Source organism: Oncorhynchus gorbuscha, linkage group LG20 (assembly GCF_021184085.1).
Source record: "Oncorhynchus gorbuscha isolate QuinsamMale2020 ecotype Even-year linkage group LG20, OgorEven_v1.0, whole genome shotgun sequence".
Classification (NCBI taxonomy): Eukaryota; Metazoa; Chordata; class Actinopteri; order Salmoniformes; family Salmonidae; genus Oncorhynchus; species Oncorhynchus gorbuscha.
In genome coordinates, this window is record NC_060192.1 from 23,151,664 (window position 1) to 23,161,773 (window position 10,110).

A 10,110-nucleotide genomic window follows, 5' to 3' on the forward strand; every position below is an offset into this window, starting at 1 on the left:
TTGCGACTGGTTGCCAGATATTTTTCTTTCAGCACTGATCCTCAGATTTATCATAGGGCGTTAGTTTTAAAAGTTATTCTTACAAGTGTATAACTACACCCATAGTCTATACACTCAAATATGACCACATTTTGATTGCGAAATTACTAATACGCAAATACCACATTATTCTCGATAACGTTTATGAGCCCTTGTGGCAAGAGAGAAATTAACACATCCAATAGGCCTGGTACAGTCAATATATTTTTCTATAACATTTCCAAAAACACGGAGAATTGTAGATTAATTGCCATTTAATGTGTATTAGTCTATATTTACTTCTCAAGAAATTGTCACTTTTCTGATAGCCTGTATGGGGACTAATACATCTGGACTAATAAACACCATAGCTACAATGTGGACCTATTCTGGCAACCAAGGCATCCTATGATTTATTAAATTCCATCATTCAAATTCGGGCCGACCATCTCCCCTTTCTTAGTCTGTGTAGGCTTGTGCGATGATTTTAGGTGGTGGTAGAGTCAAATATTATCCACTAGTTTATAATTTTTAAGTCAAGTGTATTTCAATCAAACTGCTTACTGTGATGTTTTTTTTTCGTAACCCACTTTGATCTCATCAGCACTTTGCCTTCAAGACCAGATTAGAGGGTAGAGTGTAATTGTTCAGTTCGTCATCACCCGAATCCTTAACCCAAATAGCCTAATCTATCCAGTTGGGTAACATGTTGAATGAGGCAGACAGGATTTCTGACATCATTGTAACAACTGTCTTATGACTTATATATTTTTTTCTGCAGGTTTACCATGATTTGATCATTTTATTGATGTAGTAGCAATTACAAAAACAGTGTTTACTAAATAGTGGTATTGGATGTTATAATTTTGCACACAGGCTTTACACAACTTGTTTCAACATTTATTTGTGGGTATAAATATTCTCAGTTCTGACACTTTGTAAATCAGTGATAAAAAAATGAAGATTGATGTCCAGTGTCCAAATGATCCCTAACTCGGCATAACATTTGCCAAGAATGGATAAATGTTGCACACAGGTGTGCATAAAGATTAATGGCAATTTGCTGCCAAATGTGCTTCTCCCAAGTATTGATTCAAGCAATAGTTAAGCAATTAAGAAATCACAGGTTATTTGTTTTTAATCAATTGTAGAAATTAAAACTCATGGTATGAATACTTTCAAAAGGCACTGTAAACATGTATTTTCTCTAGCAACATCATCTCTTACAAAGTCCTATACTAGTGCCAAGAAGTACACAGTCAGAGAAAAATGTAATTCACTTAACATATCAGAAGCTTAGCCAAGTTTATCCAATAAATTAGGTGCTTCAAGTGGAGATTTGTTTTGACTGGTCAAAACTGACCTCCACTGGAAAGAACCACTGTGCTGCATATAAAGGACCAGCCGTGGCTAAATGACAGACTGTTCAACACCTCAGAAGCCCATTTCCAGTCAAACTGTCACCGGAGGCTCTGAGCCAGTCTATTGAGCTCCTGTGAGAGAGCAGTGACAGTGTCCAGGATCCTCTGCTTGTCTCCATCCTCCAGCCGGGCCCCACAGCGCTGAGCAAACCTATCTGGGTGCCAAACGGCCTGCTGGCGCCGGAGAAGTTTACGGAACACTGCAACATCTTTCTTGTCTGTGCCATGCAACATCACCTCCACCATCTCCTCCACTGAACCCTTCGGTGCCGGCCAGGGTATGTCCCCATAACTCAGCTTTGTGGTGACTGCTGCTGCAGTGTCAGTGCTGAAGGTCGCTGCACATCGCTCTTCATAGTGTTGTTTTTTCCCCTGACGTGTCTCCTCCACTTTTTGTGCAGCACGTGCCAGGTACTCTTCATGCTCCCTTTGTAGCCGCTCATGCAGCTCTCTGTTAGCACGCTCCTCCTCCTCTGCCTCTTTCTTTCCTTTCTTCCTCTTCCCATGAGAGCCTGAGGATGCCAGTCTTTGAGCTTCTGCACGCCGTTTTGTGACATACTCATGTCTAATTCTATCTGCCCAGTCTTGAAAGTCCTCCTCACCGGTATTCTCCTCAAATAAATAATCTGCTGTAAGAGGGCGAAAAAAAAGAAGAAAAGACAAATGGACAATGATCTAAATGAAATCAGATTATTCAGGAGTGAAATATTGCTACCTTACCATCATATGGTCCAAAGGTTTCAAAGAACTCATCCTGGCATTCCCCAAAAAAGCTTCTCTTGCCACTCTTTCTCAGCGTCTTTTTCTTTAGATGAGTTTCCCTTCGGTGCAGTCTTTTGGAGAAAAGAAAGAATCAGTGCTCAGGGATGTACAGTACAGACAATACAACCATACCCCTAGCTTCAGAATTACCAGACTGGTTACCAAATGTGCAAGACTTCTGGATGGTTGTACGAGGTTATGTCCCAGCACTCTCCTAAAATACATATTAGCAACTCATACATATGGCCGAGACATTCATACCTTCTCATATTTCATCCATTGCAGTAGGTCATGAGGTGTAATTCCTGCATTATTTGGTGCAACCATGGCTTCTGGGCAACTCTTTTGAAGGGGCACTACGAGGTCATCATATACTGGATAAAGAAGAAGAACAAGGTTAAGGCATGTTTTTATTATTCTACATATTTTTGTTGTTTAGTAGCTAATATTGGCATTCCATTACCTATTTTGCCATGTTTCAGAGCCTTGTTAGCAGCAATGTGTAGAGGCGTGTCGCCTTTTTTGTCTTTCAAAAGGATGTCGGCTCCATTTTTCAACAAAAGCCGGAGGATGGCGTCATCACCAAGCGAGCAGGCCAGGTGCAGGGGAGTCCTGCGCTTTTTCCCCTGGGAGAAGTTGACGTCAAGGTCGGAGTGTTTCCGCAAGTATGACTTCAGCTTCATTAAACTGCCCTCTTCCACGTATTTTATCATCTTTTTCTGTGTACGAGTCACCATGACTTGCCTCTGTATGGTGATTTACTGTAATGTGCTGTAACAACAATAGTTAGTAGTTTGATAACTCAGCTACCCAAATTAGCTAGTCAACAACAACAAAAATAATATCTAGCTATAGCTTGTCATAAAATACCAAAAATGGATGGCGTAATCCTATTACCCGTCTCTGGTGCATAAAGGCTTTTTTCAATTGATTAAGCCAATGTCAATGGCTCGCATCCCCCATTAGTTAGCTAGTTTGCCGATTAGCTAATGCTTCTAACCTCGACCAAATTTGAGGTAGCACGGACAAATAACAATGTAACACAAAGTCAATATCATGGGAAAATCTCAAATCGATTTCCCGCATCCTCAAAACCTATTGCATAATAAAGCCAGAGATCCCGCCTCCCTGACCTTCTCTTCCAATGGGGGTTGAGAAAGACGCGGTGAGAATTGAATTGAGATTCCTCCCATGTCCTATCTCGTTAACTCCCCCTGTATATTTCTTCCGAGTCATTCAGTTCCGGGTGGGTTGTAATTCTGTATTTAATCACCAAGTGGCGGTATACTGCTATAATCAAAACGTTAAATGACTGACTTTATGCACTGCACTTAATTGATATCTTAATCTCTTGTTCTGATTGCTCGTGTTTAAAAGAAGATTGGTAAAACTAACGTCAGTTTTTAATCCAAGTGACCATACTTTTCGAGGTAGACTGCTTTAGCAGGGGGGAGCTGGTGATCCCCTGTGCTGCTTTAAATAGCAATGTGACTTTGTGTGATTGATTGATTGTGTGTTGGCAACGGATATAAATCTTAGCCATAAATTACATAACATATGATGTAGCTATAGAGCTGAAGTTTGTTGAGCAAGTGTATTTTTCTCTTTTTAATTGTTTGTTGGCCCCTAACATCTTTATATTAAATTATTTTGGTCTGATCATCGTTTCTCATCTCAAGTTCCACCTTTCCTCTCATTTGGGTGTTGATGCTCTGCAATGCATCTGTTCTGGAGGTCCTTTCAGTTTACCACCTGTCAGGAAGAGGATACTATATAGGCTATGAGAGAGCATCTGTCTGTCTCTGTGTGGGTGTTGTAGGTGTGTTGGTGGGCAGCAGCTAGTTGTTGTCACAGGCACCAACATCAATGGCGCCAGAAATAACAGAATAACATAACCAAAATGTGGAACATCAGACTTAATCTATTTTTTTTACAAGAGCAATTTGTTTTTCAAGTTTCAAAGTTTATTCGCCACGTGTACAATGGGTGTAAAATAGTACAGTGAAATTATTACTTTGAGAGCTCTTTCTGATAGCTCTTTTTGATAATAATAATATTTTGTATCTCTGTGTGTGCATTTTAATGTGAGTGTGTGAGGGAATTTTGATAAACACAGATTTCGCCACACATTTGAATGCCGTCCCCCATTTGTATTAATCATAACTCATCTGAAAATGTCTAATAAATAGTAAACAGTGCACACAGTGCATTCGGAAAGTATGCAGACCCCTTGATTTTTCCACATGTTATTATATCTCATGAAATATCACATTTACATAAGAAATCAGACCCTTTACTCAGTACTTTGTTGAAGTTCCTTTGGCAGCAATTACAGCCTTGAGTCTTCTTGGGTATGACGCTACAAGCTTAGCACATCTGTATTTGGTGAGTTTCTCCCATTCTTCTCTGCAGATCCTCTCAAGCTCTGTCAGGTTGGATGGGGAGCGTCGTTGCACAGCTATTTTCAGGTCTCTCCAGAGATGTTTGATCAGGTTCAAGTCCAGGCTCTGGCTGGGCCACTCAACGACATTCAGAGACTTGTCCCAAAGCCACTCCTGTGTTTTCTTGGCTTTGTGCTTAGGGTCGTTGTCCTATTGGAAGGTGAAACTTCGCCCCAGTCTGAGGTCCTTAGCGCTCTGGAGCAGGTGTTCAACAAGGATCTCTCTCTACTTTGCTCCGTTCATCTTTCCCTCGATCCTGACTAGTCTCCCAGTCCCTGCCGCTGAAAAACATCCCCACAGCATGACACTGCCACCACCATGCTTCACCGTAGGGATTGTGCAAGGCTTCCTCCAGACGTGACGCTTGGCATTTAGGCCGAAGAGTTCAATCTTGATTTCATCAGACCAGAGAATCTTGTTTCTCATGGTCAGAGAGTCTTTAGGTGCCTTTTGGCAAACTCCAAGCGGACTGTCATGTGCCTTTTACTGGGGAGTGGCTTCCGTCTGGCCACTCTAACATAAAGGCATGATTGGTGGAGTGCTGCAGAGATGGTTGTCCTTCTGGAAGGTTCTCCCATTTCCCCAGAGGAACTCTGGAGCACTGTCAGAGTGACCATTGGGTTCTTGGTCACTTCCCTGACCAAGGCCCTTCTCCCCCGATTGCTCAGTTTGCCTGGGCAGCCAGCTCTAGGAAGAGTCTTGCTGGTACCAAACTTGATGGAGGCCATTGTGTTCTTGGGGACCTCCAATGCTGCATAACTTTTGTGGTACCCTACCCCAGATCTGTGCCTTGACACAATCCTGTCTCGGGGCTCTACGGACAATTCATTCGATGGCATGGCTCTGAATTGAATTGACCACAGGTGGACTCTAATCAAGTTGTCGAAACATCTCAAGGATGATCTATGGAAACAGGATGCACCCGAGCTCATTTTCAGTCTCATTGCAAAGGGTATAAATACACTTATAAATAAGTTATTCTGTTTATTTTATACATTTGCAAAATTGGTACAAACTGTTTTTTATTTCTCATTATGGGGTATTCTGTGTAGATTAATGAGGGAAAAAAGTAATGCAATCAATTTTAGAATAACGCTGTAACGTAAAAACATGTGGAAAAGGTCAATGGGTCTGAATACTTCAATGGGTCCGAATGCACTGTATTTGTATTACAAACTTACCCTGTGATCAAATAAGGATGTAATCAGCTGAGCTAACTCTTGTCCTAAAGTGCAGCAAACCTCAGACATTTATACCTGTCCCCAGGTCTGTCTGTCTGTCAGTGTAGCTGTCAGTCCCTGAGATGCAGTAATGTTATGCTCTTAGGGCTTGAATGAGTCCAGCTGAACTGCCTCTGTGCTGGGTCTGATGACAGGGGCTTCATTTAGCCCTCTGGTGGGTCTTAGGGAGGGAGAGGCCTTCTGTGCAGAGAGAGGGCTCCCTCACAATGGAGGGGATAGAGGAGATGAAGGCGTGCTTTGTGCCCTGGAGAGCAGGATCTGTTCGGAATAATTCAGTTCCTCACACCCGTAGATCCGGAGCGGTCCCCCAGTCACAACCCCCTTCCACCCACATGGCTGTCGGAAACGACGTGACTCCTTTAACGATACCCCTCTTGTGTGAAAGCCTTTGAAATGTCAGAGAGAAGGCTCCACTCTGTCACTTCAGGTGATTGGGTCACATGCTCACCTCAGGTGTTTGGGTCACATCCTTACTTCTCTGTAGAGACTAGGCTGAAAGCGATAGATGTGATTCTCACTGACAGCCTGTTTCAGCAAGATGAGCTGGATCACCTCCCCCCATACCATTGCCCCAGAGTGGGGTCATGTTCCAGGTTTGATCAGATCATATCACAGTGTTATGTAGCTGTTCCTGCTAACACCCTGAACTCCCATGGGGTTAGGCAGGGCATGCGTCTCTCGGGCCAGGGGAATGAAGCGATACTGCTGAAAGACAGGATATCCCTGGACAGGAACCCTTACCTTGCCCCAGCCTCCTCTTGTCTGCCCTGCCTGGCCTGCTGACTCTATCCTGTCCACTGAGGTCCATCACCCTGCAGAGAGGGGGAGGGGAATGGGGAATGGGGAGGGTTAAGGCAGGCAGCAGGAAGGCAGGGGTCCTACAAGACGCTCCAAGGGTCATCTCCCTATACAGCCAAAGCACAGCTAGGTCTGGCCCCAGGTCCGGTTTGTGGCCTGGGCTACCTTCTCCCCATTGTTCAGATGGAAGAGAAACGTCCACACACTTCCTCTGGATCTGTCTTTAGTCTGTTTTTTTTGTCTGATTTAGGACATCTGGAGATATGTGTAATGTATGACATCCCTGTTTTAATAGCATTAACCCATTGTGAAAGTTGGCTGGAGTCACTCATAGCATGTAGAGCAGTTGTGGAGGACTGTAGTGAGGGAAGGGTGTTTGTCTGAAATGGCTGATCTTCTGAACAAGGGTTTGAAGAGGGCCGTTTCAGTTTCACCATTATTGCCCATAAAGCGGTTTTCACACCTCACGTGCAAACCACAGCCTTATTTACAACGATTGTAAAAACACCCTCCTGTTAACAACAATGTCAACAAGGAATAAACTCTTATTTGACCCACAAGGTGCTATGGTTGGTAAATATTCCTTTGAGTTTTCCTGGGTGTGGTAACACCTTCCATACAGTCTATCAGGGGCATGTCTACTGATGATAATAGCCATTAGGCTAAAGGAGATCATCACTCGGACACTTCAATTCTACTACTCTCCCCTAGTCTAATGACATTCAGTGGTATATTCAAGCCGGACTATTTTCTAAAGGTGAAATGATTTCTGTGCTGTTTCACATTTTCCCATGTTGTTTGGCATTTAACTGTGAGGATGCCTTTGCAGCTTGTGTGTACTGTGTATTTGCCATCAGTTCTATTCCATTGGAAATGGGTGACTTGATATTGGTAAGGCAGAGTGGTCTTGCATTTACCACTCATACTACTTGAAAACATTCAAAATAGTTGAAGTACCCTTTTGACGCTTGCCTTTACCCAGGTAGGGGCTACAATGGCCGTGTAGGTGGCTTAGTGGGCTGTTGATATGTTTGTCTGGGCAAACAGAAAAGATGAAGGATCAGTTGCACCAGTGTCATTGCAGAGCTGTGCCTATACACCTTGATCAATAGCTGCAATATACATTATATAGTGCTCATTTTCTTGCCGGTCAGAAAAACAACTTTGTTCATACTGGCGCCACAATGTCAAATGAGTCGGTTTGCTACAGTGTCAGCAAAGCTATGTCGAGAACCTAAGACTAAGGGCCTTTGTGGGTCTACAGTAGGGTGGCCATCTAACATTTGAGCTACAGCGGAGTAAGCAGCATCTATGCAACAAAAAAAAATATGTTGAACATCTTGCAAATGCATGGAAGCTTCCTACAGTACCTTTAGCTATTGGAAAGAGGGTTCCAGAGACTTCTGATCTGGAGGTATCTATAAAAACTCTACCCATGTCTTTCTCTCCTTGTTTGATTGAGATGTTTGTCTGTACAGTCATTTTGTGAACGTTGTTTGTCATCCAATGCAAAGTTCATTAAGATAATGAAATGAGAGGTGTTTTGAATGGGAAATCCCCATGGTACGGCTGCTGCTGTCGTAAATATAGGCCCACTTGAATCTCACACACTGTTATTACATAGGAATGTTGATTTGACATCTCTTGTGCACTCTATTTTGAAAAGTTCTCTACGCCATACCGTCTATGCCATCTCACACAGGGACCAGAGGGGTGCAGGGAACAGACACACAAATGCTTTTCATGTTACTATGGCTAAATGCCCTCTCTAGCTCAAAGAGAAACCATGTTGCCCAGCAAATGCAAGGTTCTGGCCATGAAATCTGTACAATATGATCAAATTACCTCCATAAAACTTGACAACCTCAGAGCATAATCTATTCAGATTCTTTCACACTTTTTTTTGAACCCTCCTTTGACCCTCCCGAGTTGTGCAGCGGTCTAAGGCACTGCATCTCAGTACTAGAGGCGTCACTACAGACCCTGGTTTGATCCCGGGCTGCATCACAACCAGCCGTGATCGGGAGTCTCGTAGGGCGGCGCACAATTGGCTCAGCGCTGTCCGGATTAAGTGAGGGTTTGGCTGGGGTCGGCCGTCATTGTAAATAAGAATTTGTTCTTAACTGACTTGCCTAGTTAAATAAAGGTTAAATGAAAATAAATAAAATACAATTGTAGCGTCGGCAGATGGGGTCATGTTTTTACATGGTGAGCGATGCCTGGTGTGTCTGATGTGGACCAGGTCTGGACAGCTGCTGATGAGGAAGACATGGGGGCTTCATGTGGGCTTCATGTGATGGGTGAAATCTCCTGTCTGATAAATGAACCTAACCTGTATCAGACATGAGATGAGTTCATACTGTAGCAGTGATTTCAATCTGTCCACGGGCCTGCGTTCTGTGCGATGGGTTTAGCATGCACGAGAAAGAGGCAGAATAAATGTGTGTGCATTTGTTGGGCTTCTGAAACATGCAGAGAATTCCAACATTGTGGTATAATGACAGAGGACATGTTTGGGTTGTAGATTAGAGACAGGGATGAGGTTTTCTAATTGGGAAGAGTTTTACTGGTGTCTGTACATTTGAGACTATGAGAAATAAACAACAGACTGAGAAATAACTTCCAACTGGCCTCCAGGTCCACACTTTAACTGTTGAATCAGGCTCAGCCTCCACCAAGCCCAATCTATCTTGTCAACAAAGGCAAATATTGTCTCACAGGAGGAGTGTGGTGTCCATAAGTGACCCAGGATTAGTAGCCCACTCCTCCTATCCCCCCTACTGTCACTGATTATATCCTGAAGCTCATTACAGCCAAATCAGTTAATCATGGTGATCGTCTCTTACAGGTCAATGACCCGCTGTACGCACCACGCTTGTTTGCAAATGTCTCATACAGTATTTACATTATTGTTATTGGCTTGAACTGGATTCAGTGCAAAACCTCCCAACAGTGGAACATGATAATAGTACACCACACTATTTGCACTTGTTTCAAACAGGGTGTGAATATTACATATTTTATTTTCAAATAAGATACTGAAGCTTATGTGTTGCTTGAGGGAGTGAGGGAGAGATGTGGTAGCATGGTTGCAGCGGTTTGACATAATTAACATGTAAGTTCTCTGAGAAGATTGTCCTCTGGGAGTTTATACTGTATGTCTAACAAATCTTCAACACATTTCTGTTCATCGTCTAAGGGGAAAGGAGCAAAGAAATAAACAAGTTGGAGGGGGGAAATAGAACTCAAACATGTATTTCCTTTAGACAGCTCTGATTATGGTCTGACTGCAGACAATGGGAGGGAGACTGCCACCCTTCAACCTTGTGTGCTAACAGGAAAAAACACATTCTACTGAATAGTGTTTCCATGACATCATAACCAGCAACAGAGTGACATGAAGATTTTAGTTAAAAAGATCACTTTAAA

General features: G+C 43.0%; 1 protein-coding gene across 1 annotated transcript; it reads right to left on the bottom strand.

Moving 5' to 3' along the window:
• Positions 1–905: 905 nt before the first annotated feature.
• On the bottom strand, positions 906–3,285 carry LOC124006855 (NF-kappa-B inhibitor-like protein 1). Its single transcript, XM_046317049.1, is given in 5 exon segments — positions 906–2,068; positions 2,160–2,208; positions 2,210–2,272; positions 2,463–2,575; positions 2,665–3,285. Coding segments are annotated over 5 exon segments (1,089 nt in total). The 5' UTR covers positions 2,939–3,285; the 3' UTR covers positions 906–1,478.
• Between the last annotated feature and the right edge of the window lie 6,825 nt (positions 3,286–10,110).